The sequence below is a fragment of the Truncatella angustata genome, assembly GCF_020726525.1.
Source record: "Truncatella angustata strain MPI-SDFR-AT-0073 chromosome Unknown BKA67scaffold_4, whole genome shotgun sequence".
In the NCBI taxonomy this organism is placed as follows: domain Eukaryota; kingdom Fungi; phylum Ascomycota; class Sordariomycetes; order Amphisphaeriales; family Sporocadaceae; genus Truncatella; species Truncatella angustata.
In genome coordinates, this window is record NW_025763384.1 from 299,213 (window position 1) to 316,005 (window position 16,793).

Below are 16,793 nucleotides of genomic sequence, written 5' to 3' on the forward strand. Positions count from 1 at the left end.
TCGCTGACTGGTGCATGATTTGCTTATCTCCGTGCAGGGTCGCAAATGTCCACACTATGTAAAATACGGCGCAGGCCGCCTCCCGTCAGCTGTATGGATTACACGCGCATCGAACTGTCTTGGTCTGTGCCATCCTAACAAGACAGGCTTGAGTGGGGAATCTCCCTCTAGATGAATGAGTGTTTCAGTCAAACGACGACGTGCAAGGGACCAGCAACCACCAAACCGCCAAATTGATTAGGCTTTCGACGCGGGCGTCTCGACGTGATAGATAGATCGCGCATAGGTACCGGTGTTCACATCAACAACAGCCGGCCCACCGACCTCTACCGGTTGTCTCGGCACTCTAGACCGATTGCTGTAACATCCGATTAATCCGTCGAGGCCACATTTAGCCGGGAATGATGGATTGGCCATGGGACTTCTTGACCCTCTCAGATGCCGAGAAGCAGGCCCGTCGCGTTTCGTTAGACAGGCATGCTGGATACTCTCAACTATCCGCACTTGTGCCAATTGTGCTCTTCTTCCTCGTGCGATTTGTTTCATGGCTCACCGCCAAGTACGCAGCCCGGAAACCAACTTATGATGCCGTGCCTGGCTCTCCTGTCGCCAAGTATAAGAGAGAACATACCTCAAACTTCTGGTCTGCAACAGCACGAAGAATCTCCTGGTGGCTAAAAGATGATGTCGTGTTTGCGGGTCAAAGTTTGGGTCGAAGGGATACATTGCTCTATGGAACAGCGTACACATTCTGGTTGCTATTTCTATGCTGTCAAGGCACGGGTCGAGGTAGAGCAACCCTCATAAAGCCGGGGGGGAAAAATACTAATACTTCCTAGACTACTTCCACCTGACTAAACGTTTTGGTGCTGTCGCTACTGCACAGTTCCCAATCCAATATCTTCTGTCGCTGAAGTATATAAACCCCGTAGCATTTGCCCTCAAGTCGTCGCATGAAGAGGTGAACCGCTGGCATAGAGTTCTAGGACGCATCGTTTATTTTCTGCTTTGTCTGCATGGCGCCCTCTATACCAATTATTATATCCAAACGGGCGTGCTAACACAGAAACTCACATCTTCTCGAGTTGCTATTCTCGGACTTTCAGCTCTGCTGGGAATGACGATCCTAATGACGACATCACTCTCATTTATCCGAAACTATTCCTACCGGGTATTCTTTATCGTTCATCTGGCAGTGGCTCTTGCGCTCCCACCATTCATATGGTTCCATGTCCACCATGCTCGAGTTTATATGGCTGAATCGTTGGTGGTATTCATAATCGACTTGGCAGCGCGCAAGTTGACAACGACCACAGCTCCGGCGACTCTCGAGCTTATTCATGGGACCGACCTCATCAAGATCAATATCAAGACTACGCAGAAGTTTGTGTCTAGATTCGCGGACTTTCCCGGATCGCATGTCTATGTGAACATACCAGTCGCCTCCCGCTCAGGCTCTTTCAAGATGCTTTACGAGTTTATGTTCAATCCTTTTACTGTGGCAGCGGTCAGTGAAGAATCACAAGAGTTGACCCTAGTAGCGCGGAAGTTGAAGGGCCCAATTAGCCACGCTTTTGATAATCTGGCACGTATCAGTGCTTCGGGTAGCAACGCGCCCCTTAGCATCGAAGGTCCTTATGGCAGCAGCAAGTACTTCGCGGACCTCGTAGGAGTCAAGGCCGATCGGATTCTCTTCGTTGCCGGTGGCGTAGGTGCAACCTTTATCATGCCGATCTATCAGTATATCGCTACCGAGAATCCAGCTGCCCGTATCGATCTCGTCTGGGCCGTGCGTGAGGCAGGCGAGGCGACCTGGGCAACTACGGGCAATGAGAAGAGTATCCTCGATGATGATCGGGTACAGCTTTATTTGACGGGCAATGTGTTTAACTCGGCCTCACGTATCGCAGATGACGAAGTCGAAATGGACAACCTGCATAGAGATACGATGCGCAACAAACACATGCCTAATCAAAGTACCAAGCGTCCCGACCTGAAGAAGATTGTTGACGACGTATTTCGCCAGGGCCAGGAAGATCGTGTGGCTGTTCTTGTCTGCGGCTCAGAAGCTATGGCGAGAGAGCTTCGAGGCTATGTAGGAGCATGGGTAAGGAAGGGACGCGAAGTCTGGTGGCATAACGAGAACTTCAGTTGGTGATGGTCATCATGCAGGGCTTAATGTGAGGACGAGTGCCTGTTTCCAAAATCGCACGGGCATTTGACCTATAGAGTTAGACAAATTTAGAAAATGTAGTGGCTTAGTCGATGGACAAAAGCATAGATACGGCACTAACCGTTGTGTCCTGAGTGATGTCTTGCACACTTTCGTAAGTCCATCTTGCCAGTATCTGTAAAAGAGAGGGTGATTCAGAGCGGTAATTGGCAGTGCGGAAGTGGTTACTAGATTCACCCGAGCTTAAGGACCTTAATTCTCAGACCCTCAGCACCTAACCTAGTATACTACGAAACTGGCTGTAAACGGCCTCTGCTAGTAACTCTGAGCGCATGCCAACTTTGTGTATCTATGTCTTGTTTTCCATTCGCTGCAACAGCCAGCCATTTGCCGTCATTTTCATCATACCAACCAACGGCAGAAACCTGAACTATCAGATACTAAAGCAAAACAGCTTCAATGGCAGTGTCGAAACTCAACAACAACAACAACAACATACACACCTATCATGCTGATCAAAGCTCTCAATGGAGAACCTCTGCCAATGCCTCGTCGAATCTTACATTGATGTCCATCCCTGTTCAACCTGCTGCTCACGCACTCTCTCCATGCGCGCTTCATGGTACGCCTGTTGATACTCCGCCATGACCTTCCGCAGGACCCTGTTCGACGCCCTGCGCTTGAGCGTTCCAACAACGGCTTTCTGTGCCGCATCACGGGCTACAGTGCTATTAGTAGGGCTCGGGTCGTATTGTGCGTACGCCACTTTTGGGTCAAATTCGTCGTTGCCTGGGGTCTCTTCTTCTTCTTCCGGTACTGGAGAATGTGGCTTCTTTTTGCCCTCGGGTGCTAATACTTTGGTGGGCTTCTTCTTTTGCGCTGATGATCGTTTGTAGCTTTTCGACGAAAACTTTGCCTTCTTCACTGCTGCACCTCTGGCGCTGGCGCTGAAAGTAGAGCGCTTGGAGACGCGTCTGATGCCTTCAACAGAGGCCATTCTTGGTTGTGAAAATGTGTGGGATAACGAAAAATGGCAACAGTTTCTGGGATATTGTAACGTTGGTAACACATTGTAGCTTTGCACAAGGTTTTGATGGCCTTATTCTTTGTCTGGCCAACGATCCGAACGTTTGCACCTTGATAGCGAAAGACAAAGCACCAACGACAAAGGGCATCCACGAATGCATCTTTAAGGAGCTTCAATCGAGAGGGATCCTTCTAACATAGATTGACAATACGACATTATTACCCCTTAGCTGACCGTTCCCCTGCTGCCCGGTTAAGAATTTCCACCAGGTCCGCTGAATGCGTACTACATTCCGTCTCAATCAATTTCCTCACTTTTCTCGACCTGGGACGAAATATAGCTATGGTCTTTTGTGGTCGAATTGCAAATCCAGTACTGACTGCCATGGGATCGATGGTTATTTTCTTGCCATTCTCGTCCATGGCTGGCTCAACATTGAACGCCCATAGAAGCCGTGATATCACGATGAACAGCATTTTTCTTGCGATATGCTGACCCGTACATACTCTCCTGCCAAAGCCGAAGCCCGAGAGATGCATATCTTTGAGGCCATCCTTGACTTGAGTGGTTGTGTCGTCCTTTTCGGGAATCCATCGCTCGGGAAGAAATGCATCGGGATCTTTTCCGAAAACCGATTCCTCCCGACAGATAGCCCAGTGATTCGCAACCACTATGGATCCAGCGGGGATTCGGTAGTTGTGGTACTCATCATCTTTCTCGCCACCGAACTTGTGCGGCACGCCTCCGGGGACAACCGGACGCCAGCGCAACACTTCGTGTATAATGGCCGTGACGTAAGTCAGCCGAGGCTGGTCCTCAAATTGCGGGAGCCTGTCTTGTCCAACTACTTCGTCTATGAGCTGTTGAGCTTTGGCTACAAATCCCTCGTTCTGAGTAAGCCAGGCGACGACGAACCAGCCTATAGACATTGTCGTCGTGTCCAGAGCCGCATCTGCCAAAATTCCCAAATCGAAGGCGAACTCCACAGGTGACATATTTTTCGCCTCGCTGCTGCCCTTCATGTGCTTCGTAAAGTTCCAACCCGGGTTTTCGAAGCCCCGCTCCATATTGCCCATGTGTAGATTGCGCTCCAGGTCCCATAGTGCCTCAGCTTCTCTCTTCCATGGTGCCAGCGGTACCGGAAGGTAGTTCAGGAACGGGAGAACCTCCACAACATGTGCGCCTGGCTGGAATCTTTTGATGAACTCGACCTGCACGATCTTGGCGTGCACCAGCGCTTGTTCAAACCCTGTCTTCAAGCGGTATCCATAGATTAGTGCATAGATAGTGCTTGCGTTGGCCCTCTCAAACCAACGATTAAAGTCGGTCCCTCTATCTGCTGCACAATCACTCGAAGTCAGCAGGTCCAGAAGCAGCTGCCTCGACTCGAGCTCTTGGAGAGGGCGGTATGCGTTAGCTGCACGTGGGTTGAGCACCGGGGACTGCATCCTTTGATGCAGTTTGTACGCCGCATCATAACGACGCAGTAAAAGGTGCAATCCCTTGGTGGCAAGTTCGCCAACGACAATGGCGCGGGGGCGCTCAGAATAATCCGCACCACGTTTACTAAGCAGAGCTTGGGCAGATTCGAGAGTGTTGAGGACAACTACTGGCTGACCAGCCATGCTGAGGTGAACTACAGAACTGCTGTCAATGATCATATATTCTTAATTCTCGACACATCCAATGGAGTTGAGGCCCAAGGCCTGCTTAGGCCCTACGCACTAAGATACATGGCAGCCGAGTTAGAAATAGCTTGGGAAAGATCTACTTACATATCGGTCCGTATAATTTGCTCCATGCAGAGTATTGAAGCCATGGTGTTTCCTTTGGAGCTTGGTGAGCATTGCCGATTAACGGGAGAGGAGTGGGACCTGGTGGAAGTGGCAACCTGGTTCTGCCAACAAGAAGCGTCACGAAATGTCTCAGAAGTAGCAATACGACAACCCCAGCTGTGACACATAGAAGTTGAACAGCCATGTTTCGAATCATTACGCCTCTGTAGACTATAAAACTGAGTTGGAAGAACCTGGAATAGATGTTGGCACATGTGTGAACGACCAAGAAACTCATAACTACCTTGATTTCAATTAATATAATGCCATTGCAAAATGCTGAATGTTGCGTACCTAAGGTGACAGGATTACAGTCATGGCTCGTTCATTGCATATGCATGTGCTACCAGGGTCATTCATTGGCCTATGGCATCATCAGTCAATATTTTACAAAATTTGATTGGGTGAACGTTTGTGGATAATGCGCAGTCATGAGACAGGGGTATTCATCCTTCCATGCAAAATTGCACAGGCCCGGTTGGGATACTCCAATGGAGAGTCGCACGATAACGGGAAAGATACCAACAACGGTAATAGCCTGAGGCAAGAGTGTGCGAGTTGTTGCCATGCGCACACCAGATGCATTGAGCTAGCTAATAGGTGTATCTAAAGCCCTCAACTTCTTCTAGGATCTTCTTGCCTGACTTTTCTGCTTTATTGGCATAGTAGAAGTATGCAGAGAACGCGGCCACAAGCGCAATAATAAGGATATGCGACCCGATAGATACCCATACAGCTGTCAAGTACCGAGGCGCTTCCTGATTTCGTACGATAAAACTTCCAGCGATACCACCAGCACCGTTCATAGCGGTTACAGTAGCAGCCGTGAAGACTCGTTTCCATTGACCTGTAATGTTGTTGGCCTGGTACGTGGATAGAGCGGCCCCTGCAACAATTGGAGTCAGTATGCGTATTGCATGTAAATTGGTGAGACTTCGAAAGCACTATGAGGTATGACAAGAGCACAAAAGACAAACTCAGCTAATATGCGCTCCGCATACATGCTTGAAAAGAAAAAGGGACAAATCCGGAAGTTGCTTACAATTTGAGACATATGCCCCGGTGGCCAAAAACGTGCCAATGTAGCGTACCGTGACTTGTTCTGTAAACCCAAGCATGCAGAAGCCGACAATTAGACATGCACAATTGAAGACAATGACCGGTCCACGAAGACGTAGTTTATCCCCCACAATGGAAGAGATGATCTAATTGTAAGAAACGTTAGCTCTGTTTTCGTAAAAGGAAAAAGGAAAAGAAAAGAAAAAATGAAGAAAAAGAAGTGTAGGGAGTTTAATGAGGCTGCCGGAGTACGGCGCTACACCCGGCACGCTCACAACTTTCAACAAGGAAAAGGAGCCCCATATGTTTGGAGCACTTACGACTGGTACTACCGCGTAGTAGTATGGTGGTGCTGAGAGCAAGATCGCTTTGTTCTCATCGAAACCCATGCCACTCTGCAGAATAATAGGTAGAAAGTACGATAGTGAAGTAGAGACCAAGTTCAGCCTGATCGCAGAAACTCATTAGCTTTATCTTCCTTTCAATCACTACAACCTATCCGATAGCACGAAGATGTGATAGGAAGTTGTCAATCTCTCCAACACTTAGATAGACATAATGACCAATGTAATTGTTCACTTACAAAAAGAACATGCAGGCAAATCCATAGACTTTCGGATCTTTTGCATGCACAAGCACCTTGCCCCAGCTGAAAGGGTCGATATCAACGTCCTTGCGATCTTTGTGAATACGCGACACGGCGAGTCGCTGCTCCTCTTCGGTCAGGAACCAAATGCTCTTGTGAGCCTGCTCGGGAAAATCGACAATCCAGAAGTAGGTGACGACTCCTATCACCATCGAGATAATGCCCTGTACCAAGAACATGTATCTCCAGCCAGCTATCCCACCTCTACCATCCAACTGGTTGAGACCAAAGTTGACAATGCTGCCTGTTGCCAGTATAATCACTTCCCCCGATTGTAAGAAAGCGAACCTGGTTTGCTGTTCACGCCTTGGATACCAAGTTGATATCAAATATGTCAAGCCTGGGTAAATACCCTAGAGGCGAGAATGTTAGTTCATTTATTTATCTTTTTCTGGTCTTTTTGTCCACGCTGGAGGTGATTTGGAAGCCGGCATCGATCGAGACATGAACGCTCATTGTCACTTGCACGAGAGGAACGAGAGCATCACATTTGCGTTTTACTTACACTCATTGTCATACCGAGAAGCACCCTCAGTGCGATCATCTGCTTCCATGTTTGTACAAATGCAGTACACATGGTGATAAGCCCGAACTTATGCGGAATGAATTAGCCTTTTCTTCCGAAGAGTGGAAAAACTCGTCTCAAAAGTACTGTGAGATCTAGTATAGACCCGTGGACCCTCCTCAAGGGCCGGGGAATGCGCAACCTAAACAATATGGATGCACTTACGGCAAATGTTATCGAGGCAAACCATATTCGAGGACCGAATGTTCTCACTGCTATCGTGGAGGGTAATTGGAACGCGATGCTGGCAATCGTGAAAATGAAGATAGCCTATGCGGCGTCGCAGTCAGTATTACTGCGCTTGAACGAACATGACGACTAGTTTGAGCTTCTAAGCAACAGCAGAGAAACAAGCCGGAGTCGGTTGTTCTGAAAATTGTCATGGCAGTTTAGGGACTTGCATACCACACTGTAGCGATTGCCTGACAAGTCGAGATCTGAGATCATGGACGTCACGCTAGCGCTAGAGATGACGCCAGAGTCCAGGAGGTTCAGAGAGCCTAATAATTTGAGTTAAACCATTATCGAGGCATTTTCACGAAAATGGACTTACACAAGATACCAGCAATTGTACACAATCGCAAGTCAACTTTCAGGCGCAACCGCCGCTCAAGGGCTCGTGTGTGAACATCGTCGCTGAGGCTGTTGTCATCCTGCTCGCTATTGATGATCGGGGCAGCGTCCCCAGCCGGCTTGAAGTTTCCTGTCATCTTAGCGGCATCAGTAGATGCTGAGGTCATCTTGACTCAAACTAGGGATGGGCAGCAGTCTTTAAAAGACTAGCGATAGTATAGTCAGTCACCCCGATCTCAAGAACGGGTCCTTGGCGGCGGCTGTCTTACAGATCAATTAATAATGGCTCGCAATCTTGTGGAAACGATTCGAAGCAGCGGTTAGATGAGGCGGGTCCCGCACCCGTTGCGATCTCGGCTAAGTCATCAATCATCGTCGTCGCTTACCACCGTGCAAAGCCTGCAAAGCTAACCTGGACATGATAAATTACGGCAAGCCGCGGCGCGATAAGGTCCTCGGAGCCAAATAGACGGTCTCCGTCAGGATGCGCCAAATCTTTATCCAAGCTTCGACCTTCTTGAAAAAGATGCGGGGCACAACCCAATTCACCTCCCGTTGTTTCTTCATCATGAGACTACAGAAAATCAATTGCATGCTATTATGCGGCTATATTATGACAGAGGCTGTTATAGTGTACTAATAATTGTACATCCATAATACCCCGCAACCAAAGTTTTCCTTTCCTGCTTTAGTTGATCTTCCTCTCCCTTTAAGCTAACAACGCCTGTTCAAAGCACGCAACATGAAGGATGCCATGCAGGCGAGAACTAACTTAGAACCATTGCGCGATACCAAGCGCTAGACCACTGCTGAACCCATGAAATTGAAACGATAACTGATAGATGGAATAGAACAAATAAAAACGAAAGAGAGCCGGTTTGATCCAGGAGATTGTTGATGATGACCCATTTAAACAGATGACCGTCGTAACACAAGAAGTACGTGTAAGGTGTCTGTTACTCTTCTTCATCGCCGTTTTCGTTTATTAAGTCGGGAATAATGGCAGGCGCCCCCAGGGGCGAATGACCGTTATTGGGGGATCTATGGGCATAAACACTGCCGTAGTATGATCAGAACTAGAAGGAGTTAAACCTGATACACGCTTTGGAGTAGCAGGTTGAGTCGGTTTGTCTCTATATGTATAGCTTTTGATTGTTTTTCTCGCGGTGGCCAAGTTCGGTGATGCCAATGCGGTCCTACCGCTCGTCAATCCTGGACGACTTGGAGTTATGAGCTGCGAAGGGTATGACTTAGGGATAGGCGGCGGGGGCGATGTTTCGAAAATATCAACGCTATTGACTGTGTCCGATTCGAGGTGTCCGCCATTGAGCTCACATCGAGATAAAATCTCACTTCCGGTGCTCGCATTTGCAGCAACTATGCTGCTCTGTAGTCTGGCTGAGGACTTTTCTGCCTGCGACCCCGGTATTACTAGTCGTTTTGCGACTCGAGTTCTGGAGGGTGACTCGGTCTCATCTTCCGACACATGCTCTTGCTTGATCTTGTTATCTCGTGTCATTAAAGATCTCTTGATCCCGAGGCTAATTTTTTTGCGATAGTAAGGCGATCCTGTCCAGCTTGGCCTAGGTGCAGACCATCGCTCTCGTAACGGAGACTGTGGAATCCGTACTGGGTCTTCTACAGTTCCACATGATTTATTTGGTACGATATCGACTACAGGCGTAGCTGGAATTCCGGGCTTCAATTGGATCTGCGTTCGTGAGATAACTGTAGGAGTCATTGGCACGTTTGAGACCACAAGGTCAATATCTTGGTCCATGAAAGGATCATCAAGATCAGCGTGCTTTTTGTTGATACGGGATCCATCGTGAGAGAGATACGCCAAGCGGCCATGAAAGTTTTTATCTGCCGCCTCATCTCGATAATCTTCCGATAGAGTAGACAGACTCTCATTATCACTGTCGTCATCGGCTCCAGCAGCAAGCTCTTTTCCTTTTCTTGAATCAGCACCCCACATGGTAGATTCGCGTACTAGTCCCCGGCTCACTTGAACATCGAATCCCTCCATGCCTCCAAGAATATTTTCCTCTCCCTCACCGTTGGTAAAGATTTCTGGTTCGATCCTCTCATGATCGTCACCTTGGCCCCAACGCCAGTCTGCATCAAGAGCCAGGTCTGGTTCTGTGTGTTTCGCCATGTCGACCTCATGAGCAAGCTTAAAACTCCTTTGGACGTCTCTCTCGGGTATCATCACTAGGCTTCGACGATATTTTGTGTTGAAGTGTATCCTGGTAACCCTGGACAAGGCCTGAAGGAAGCGAACGCACGACTCGCAAGGCGGCAGATTTATCTCGATTACTGCTTGTCTCTTGGTGCCAATATCAGCATCTGCAAGAAGATCCAGTTTTTGGGCGAGAAAGGGAAAGGACGGGTTTGGTATAGACCCCATCGCTGCCAACAACGCGAAACAGAACCAAACGGCAAGCTTGCATTCTACATGCGAAGCAAAGAATTGACCAGACATCTCAGGCGGCAGTATCCCTCTCACAAAGCATCGATCCATCACGTGACTCTTGAAGGTGTAACAGATGGCAGGAGCGACGTGGTTCAGCACAGCGTCTTTCCACTTTTTACCTTGCAATAGCTTTGAGGTTTCTGCCGCATCTAGATCGCCAAATCCCGATATTGTCCAAGCAAGGGGTCTCAGATCCCTAGCCGTTCGAATATAGCCCACGGTCTTCTTGCAGGGGTTGAACGAGCGTGTTGTTATGCGACCAAGACTCTGAAAAACCTCTGCACCCTTCGAGGTAATATGAAAATATAGCGGCCCAGACGCGTCTCCTGTGCTGTGAGGGTATGATGGCGTTGTATTAGCGTGGAGAGTTGCAATTACGTTGTAACTGAGATTGATATGCCGACTCTCGGGGAAGCCGTGCTTTGCATATATCTGTCGTCGGGCGTCATTGAAAACGCTTCGGTGGGAATATGCCGGTGGGGTCTTGCGGAAGCTGTCAAGGACCACTGTGTCCGCACCTTTTTCCAAAAGCAGTTGAACAGCCTCGATATGCCCCATCAACGTTGATAGATGTAGGGGCGTTTCGCCTTGAGCTGTCTTTGCCTCGATCGTCTTATGCTCAAGCAAGATTTGGCCAAGTGCTTCAATGTCATTTTGAAGACAGGCAACGTGGACCACCTGAAGTTTTAGCTCGACCAGCGAGCCTAGTTCTGTTAGGGTCATTGTGTGAGGAATGGTATATGTGTGGACTGAGTAGAGGACGATGTGTATGCTTTATAATCCGCGGTAACGTGAACGAGAAGTGTGATTAGTTAGCATAATTAGTGAATGTGGTACAATAGGTGATAATGTAATCGTCCGTTATGAATTGAAACAAGAAGATAGTAGCATTTTACGACATGATATTGATGTTATGGTGGATAGAATGCGTGATTGATGCGTGTTCTATCTAATTTCAAATCGTGAGTGAAGTAATGAGGGGTATTACCACAACTGCTGCACATAAAACTCATGGTTTGGATATTGCTTAGATGAGAATTTACCTCCTCGATTGTCTCTGGGGCAACAAATAGTCGATCGTAATGTGTTGTGATTATTCCATTAGCTAAGAGTGTAGTGGTGAGGAAAGAACTGTGTCAACTTCATGGTCGTAGTGTAGTGGTGGGTATTATGCAAAGGCTACAAGGCACCTAGCATGAGAATCTATGTTGATCTAAACATTCGAATACTTACAATGGACGACAAGTGATCGAGAGACAGAATAGTACAAACGACAGCTAGAACAAGTGCTATGTAATTGTATTAGTATTAGAATCGTCTATAAGGGAGCTGCTAAGTGAATTAGCAGTAATTAGAAGGAGCCATATTGCAAATTTGCCATTGCATCAGGAGCTACCCCTCTACACGTGTTCTTCCATCTCAACCTTGCCGGCCTTCAATATTTCCACCCGGCTCATATCCGGGACTTCCGCAGCGTCACCATCGAATATCACGGCAATCTGTTCAAGCGAACGTCCGCGGGTCTCGGGGTAGTAAAAGAACACAGTGACGGCCATGACCAGAAGTACGACGACAAACACGATGTAGTACTTCCAGCCGATACTATCAAGCGCGATCGGGTTGACGAATGTGTTGAAGAAGATGGCTGTGATTGCAGCAACCCAAGTAACCGTCAAGCCACGGCTGCGAAGCCTGAACGGCCAGATTTCGCAAGGGTAGGCAGTCAAGAAGGGAGTAAGGGCAATGTCATATCCAGCAAAGAAGATGAAGAGGAAAGGAATAACTGCTACACCTGTAGCAGGATTTCCCTGCTCAGCAAATGAACCCGACAAGGCAGTGACGAGGATAAACGACACCAGCATGATAATCGCCGATGCCATGAACAGGGGCTTTCGACCCGCCTTATCGACGCACAGAGCAGCTGCTACTGAGAAGATGAGGTTCCATACTTGGAGGCAGGCGGAAATCAGAGTCTGGTCTGTGACGCTAATGACGCCCACAGTGTTCAGCACTAATGAGAGGTAGTAGCTGACCACGCCATTGCCAGCCCACTGCGCGAAGATACCTAAGCTAATGGAGATGAATAGACGATATCTGTTGCCGGGGGTTTTGACCATCTCCATGTACGAGGCGTTTCCGTGAGCTTCTTGTTCGGCCTTAATGGCAGTTTGAATCTCAACAAACTCGTAGTTGACGAGTGGGGAGTCTTGAACACCACCAGCGTGCGCCTTGACAAGAATCTCACGTGCCTCGTCAGATCTATCCTGAGATATGAGCCACCTTGGGCTTTCCGGTGCCATGAGTAGGCCAGGCAGAGCGACGAGTGGCAACAGGATCTGCAAAAGGGATGGCAGTCTCCAGGCCCAGTGGCTTGGATAGTTACGGGTGGCGAAAGTCTCCCATGCTGCGACAGAACCACCGACATACCATCCACACATGAAGAGAGCATTCAATATACCGCGATGTGTTGGGTAGGCGACTTCGTTGATTAAAACAGGGGCACCATTGCCAAACAATGCCGACGCACAACCGACAAAGAAACGGGCGAGGATGAATCCAGTAACGTTGGGGGTAAGTGCCTGTAGCAAGGAGCCGAGGACGAGGAAGATATAGCCAACGTAGATACCCGGCTTGCGCCCATACTTGTTGGAAATCCAAGCAGCAATAGGGAAAAAGATGCCTGCCCCGAGCCAGTAGATTGCGTTGATCCAACCGAGCCAGGCGCCGCTGGGGTTTCCCATGAAATCCTGCCATTGAGATAATGCTTGCAGGGAGTTCATAAGAGATCCATCATATCCGTTGGCAGAAGCTACATCCAGTACCATCAATAATGTGCATTATGGATGAAAACCCAGATCAAACTTACAAAAGAGGACCAGAGAGATCAGACTGAAGTTAAGCTTGATCAGCCCTGGTCGCTTGTACCAAGGATCTTTTGGCAGAACAGCAGCAAGGTCTTTGCCAACGGCCTTCGAGCCAGAGGCACCACCCATACCCATGATTCGAGAAGATCTGATGAAGAATGATATAAGGAATAGAAATGAGGTACAAGGCTTTATTCAGACTCGCCTAAAAAGAGATTTGCGATGTGTTAAGAAGCTGGTGACTTGCAGATATCATGATAGCCCCGGCAATATAAAGGAGATCGTCGAAGCCTTATATAGACCGTACGGTTATTAAGACGTCGTTGCTGGATTGTGAAGTCTTTCGATTTTGATGCCCCATGATTTCGACGATTTTTAGTCTGGAATCTCCACTACCGCCCCAGACTCCAGATTTTGTTTTGATGGGGAAGAGACTTGGACTGATCTGGTTTAACTCTAGTCTCATAGTCGGATGATAGAGACGGAGAAATAACAATATGCGGAGAAATAGGTACATAGTGGATTCAGCTACTAACATCATGACCAATAGCATTCTCTGCGACAGGGTTCACGGAGAATCGGAGAATCGGCTCTACAAGCAGTCGTCAGGGAAAGCACGGCATGTGTGAGGAATCTAGAGGTGCCGAAACCGATGGCCAATGAGAACTATAGTTATTATCAGATGGAGCAAATTTTTGGCCGTATTATCGTCATGTGTATAATAGTCCAAATACTATCGCCCGGCCGTGCGGAGAATTGCTGGTAAGTGAAAAAGGGACAATTGTATTCCTCATTCGTGGTCTGAGTCTGATTTCATCACAGCATCACCATCACATTTCCCATAGTGTTGTTATATCGAAAATGCCGTTTCTTAAGGGCACTGAAGGGCTGCTAGATTCGAATTTTGACGTAGAGTCGATTCTCAAGCAGCTCACGTTAGATGAAAAGGTCTCGTTACTTGCTGGTCGGGACTTCTGGCACACGGTAGCTGTCCCTCGATTGGGCGTTCCATCCATCCGCCTATCTGATGGACCAAATGGCATACGGGGCACTCGTTTCTTTGGTAGCGTGCCATCAGCATGCTTGCCCTGCGGCACGGCTATTGGAGCGACGTTTGATCAAGAGCTGGCTCGAGAAATCGGCCATCTTCTGGCAGATGAAGCTAGAGCCAAGGGTGCTCATGTCGTCCTGGGACCCACCATCAACATCCCTCGCGCACCGCTAGGTGGCCGCGGTTTTGAGTCATATTCTGAGGATCCTGTCCTATCTGGTCTGATGGCTGCTGGTTATGTTCAAGGGCTACAAGAACGAGGCATAACTGCCACGTTGAAGCATTATGTTTGCAACGATATGGAGCACGAACGGTATGGAACGTTGTTGCTTTCAAATTTCGGTACTGACAAAGCAAAACTAACTACGAATTATCACATAGGATGGCGGTCAACTCCGTCGTAACCGACCGCGCATTGCGTGAGATTTATCTTCTTCCATTCATGTTGGCTATCCGAGAGAGTCGACCAGGTGCAATCATGACTTCGTACAACAAGGTCAATGGCCTACATGCTTCGGAGCATCATGAGTTACTGGAAGACATCCTGCGGAGAGACTGGGGATGGGAAGGATTGGTTATGAGCGACTGGTAAGCAAGTCTGCATTAATGTGATATTTCACTAGACTGACAATACAAAGGTTCGGAACCTATTCCACATCTGAAGCTGTCAATGCAGGTCTGGGTAGGTTCATGCTTTCGGCTGGTTCGAACAAGCTCTAACTTGATTACAGATCTTGAGATGCCCGGCCCATCAAGATGGCGTGCGTCAGCATTGACACATGCGATAACCGCAAACAAAGTGTCTGTGAAGAAACTTGATGAGCGTGTCAAAGCTGTGTTGAGACTGGTTAAGACCGGCATTGAGTCAGGGATTCCCGAGAACGCTCCAGAATTGGAGCTTAACAGGGAGCAGGACAAGGTTTTGCTTCGCAGAGCAGCTGCCGAATCAATAGTGCTCTTGAAGAATGAGCAGAGCATCTTGCCATTACGAAAAGAAAGGAAGATCGGTGTTATCGGACCAAACTCAAAGATCGCGACTTATTGCGGTGGTGGCTCCGCATCGCTGAACCCATATGAGGCCGTTACACCATTCGAAGGCATTTCCCGAAAGACCTCAGATATCGAATTTGCGCAAGGTATTTATGGGCATCAGAAGTTGCCGCTACTGGGCAAGTCGCTCCGGACTGAGAACGGAGAGGTTGGTTTCAGCCTTAACATTTTCAATGACCCGCCAACAGCCACATCTAGGCGCCTTATTGAAACACGGCATGAGACAGACTCTATGATATTCTTTCTAGACTACAATCATCCAAAGCTCAAGAACATCTGGTATGCAGACGCGGAAGGAAATTTCACACCTGAAGAGTCTGGCATTCATGACTTTGGACTTTGCCTGCAGGGCACAGGGAAATTATACGTCGACGGCAGGCTTCTAGTGAGCAACTTTGAGAATCAGCGGCCTGGTCCAAGTTTCCTGGGTAGTGGCACGATGGAAGAGTCTGCTTCTCTAGAGCTTGTTAAAGGGCGGACGTATAAGATCCTGGTGCAATGGGGCTGCGCCAAGACAAGTAAGCTCAAGGCACCAGGGACGGTTGACTTTGGGCATGGCGGGTTCAGAATCAGCGGCTGCAAGCGCCTTGATCCGACCCAAGGCATTACAGACGCTGTCCAGATTGCAAGGAATTGCGACCAAGTTGTCTTATTTGCCGGCCTGAGTGGCGAATGGGAGTCGGAAGGCGAAGACAGAGAAACTATGGACTTGCCCCCACGCACAGACGAACTAATTGAGAAAGTTCTCGAGGCGAACCCAAATACAGTGATAGTTATCCAGAGTGGAACACCGGTACTTATGCCTTGGATCAACAAGGCCAAAGCTGTGCTACATGCGTGGTATGGCGGCAACGAGACAGGTAACGGCATCGCTGATATTGTCTTTGGAGATGTCAATCCATCAGGAAAGCTTCCAATGACATTTCCTCGACGTCTGGAGGATAATCCTGCCAGCTTGAACTATCGATCTGAAGGCGGAAGGTGTTTGTATGGTGAAGATGTGTATGTCGGGTATCGGTACTTCGACCAAGCCAAGGTTGAACCCATCTTCCCTTTTGGTCACGGTCTTTCGTACACTTCATTCACCATATCCGCTCTTCGGCTGCAGCAAGATGGAGAAAACTGCCTTGTGAGCGCTACAATAACCAACAGTGGCTCACTCAAGGGATCAGCAACTGTACAACTATATATCGCACCAATGACCAAGCCCGGACCGACTGTCCCAAGGCGCCCTCCTCAGGAGCTGAAAGCTTTCAGCAAGATCCATAATCTTGAACCAGGCCAAGGAAAGACCGTCGAGTTCGTGGTCGATTCGACAAGAGAGACAAGCTATTGGGATGAAAAGGTCGGAATGTGGTGCAGTTACGCCGGTGACTACCACGTGATTCTATCGCAATCTAGTCGGGATGATGGAGAACAAAGAGCAATACTTAAGATAGACGAAACCAAGTGGTGGAGCGGTGTGACACCATGA

At 48.4% G+C, this 16,793-nt stretch overlaps 6 protein-coding genes across 6 annotated transcripts; 2 read left to right on the forward strand and 4 right to left on the reverse strand.

The window, feature by feature from the left end:
* The first annotated feature begins 69 nt into the window (after positions 1-69).
* Positions 70-2,436, forward strand: BKA67DRAFT_690915 (ferric reductase like transmembrane component). The gene is made up of 2 exons (XM_046109153.1): positions 70-789; positions 840-2,436. Exons 1-2 carry the CDS (start codon positions 402-404, stop codon positions 2,156-2,158), a joined length of 1,707 nt encoding a protein of 568 aa, XP_045958066.1. The 5' UTR covers positions 70-401; the 3' UTR covers positions 2,159-2,436.
* Positions 2,437-3,418: 982 nt separating this feature from the next.
* On the reverse strand, positions 3,419-5,180 carry BKA67DRAFT_592236 (cytochrome P450; the record flags this gene model as incomplete). Its single annotated transcript, XM_046104816.1, has 2 exons — positions 3,419-4,836; positions 4,976-5,180. 2 exons carry the CDS (start codon positions 5,178-5,180, stop codon positions 3,419-3,421), a joined length of 1,623 nt encoding a protein of 540 aa, XP_045958067.1.
* Positions 5,181-5,628: 448 nt separating this feature from the next.
* On the reverse strand, positions 5,629-8,287 carry BKA67DRAFT_622744 (putative MFS transporter; the record flags this gene model as incomplete). The annotated part of the gene is made up of 8 exons (XM_046105501.1): positions 7,859-8,287; positions 7,711-7,805; positions 7,471-7,575; positions 7,246-7,332; positions 6,678-7,093; positions 6,415-6,541; positions 6,078-6,240; positions 5,629-5,921 (listed from the first exon to the last, which is right to left on the reverse strand). Exons 1-8 carry the CDS (start codon positions 8,043-8,045, stop codon positions 5,629-5,631), a joined length of 1,473 nt encoding a protein of 490 aa, XP_045958068.1. The 5' UTR covers positions 8,046-8,287.
* A 53-nt stretch (positions 8,288-8,340) lies between these two features.
* On the reverse strand, positions 8,341-11,199 carry BKA67DRAFT_563188 (uncharacterized protein). Its single transcript, XM_046102651.1, has 2 exons — positions 9,438-11,199; positions 8,341-8,816 (listed from the first exon to the last, which is right to left on the reverse strand). The coding sequence occupies exons 1-2, from the start codon at positions 11,075-11,077 to the stop codon at positions 8,651-8,653; spliced, it is 1,806 nt and encodes a 601-aa protein (XP_045958069.1). The 5' UTR covers positions 11,078-11,199; the 3' UTR covers positions 8,341-8,650.
* A 555-nt stretch (positions 11,200-11,754) lies between these two features.
* Positions 11,755-13,347, reverse strand: BKA67DRAFT_517332 (general substrate transporter; the record flags this gene model as incomplete). Its single annotated transcript, XM_046097892.1, has 2 exons — positions 11,755-13,163; positions 13,221-13,347. The coding sequence occupies 2 exons, from the start codon at positions 13,345-13,347 to the stop codon at positions 11,755-11,757; spliced, it is 1,536 nt and encodes a 511-aa protein (XP_045958070.1).
* A 644-nt stretch (positions 13,348-13,991) lies between these two features.
* BKA67DRAFT_690919 (beta-glucosidase precursor) lies at positions 13,992-16,793 on the forward strand (the record flags this gene model as incomplete). The annotated part of the gene is made up of 4 exons (XM_046109154.1): positions 13,992-14,582; positions 14,651-14,857; positions 14,908-14,951; positions 15,001-16,793. The coding sequence occupies exons 1-4, from the start codon at positions 14,080-14,082 to the stop codon at positions 16,791-16,793; spliced, it is 2,547 nt and encodes an 848-aa protein (XP_045958071.1). The 5' UTR covers positions 13,992-14,079.

Excerpts from the sequence above, each read along its gene's own strand:
- BKA67DRAFT_690915 (XM_046109153.1), top strand. The coding sequence starts at position 402 with ATGATGGATTGGCCATGGGACTTCTTGACCCTCTCAGATGCCGAGAAG. Across the intron at positions 790-839 it reads CTGTCAAGGCACGGGTCGAG|ACTACTTCCACCTGACTAAA; the intron begins GTAGAGCAACCC and ends AATACTTCCTAG.
- BKA67DRAFT_563188 (XM_046102651.1), bottom strand. The coding sequence starts at position 11,077 with ATGACCCTAACAGAACTAGGCTCGCTGGTCGAGCTAAAACTTCAGGTG. Across the intron at positions 8,817-9,437 it reads AGCTGGACAGGATCGCCTTA|TTCTTGTGTTACGACGGTCA; the intron begins CTATCGCAAAAA and ends CCTTACACGTAC.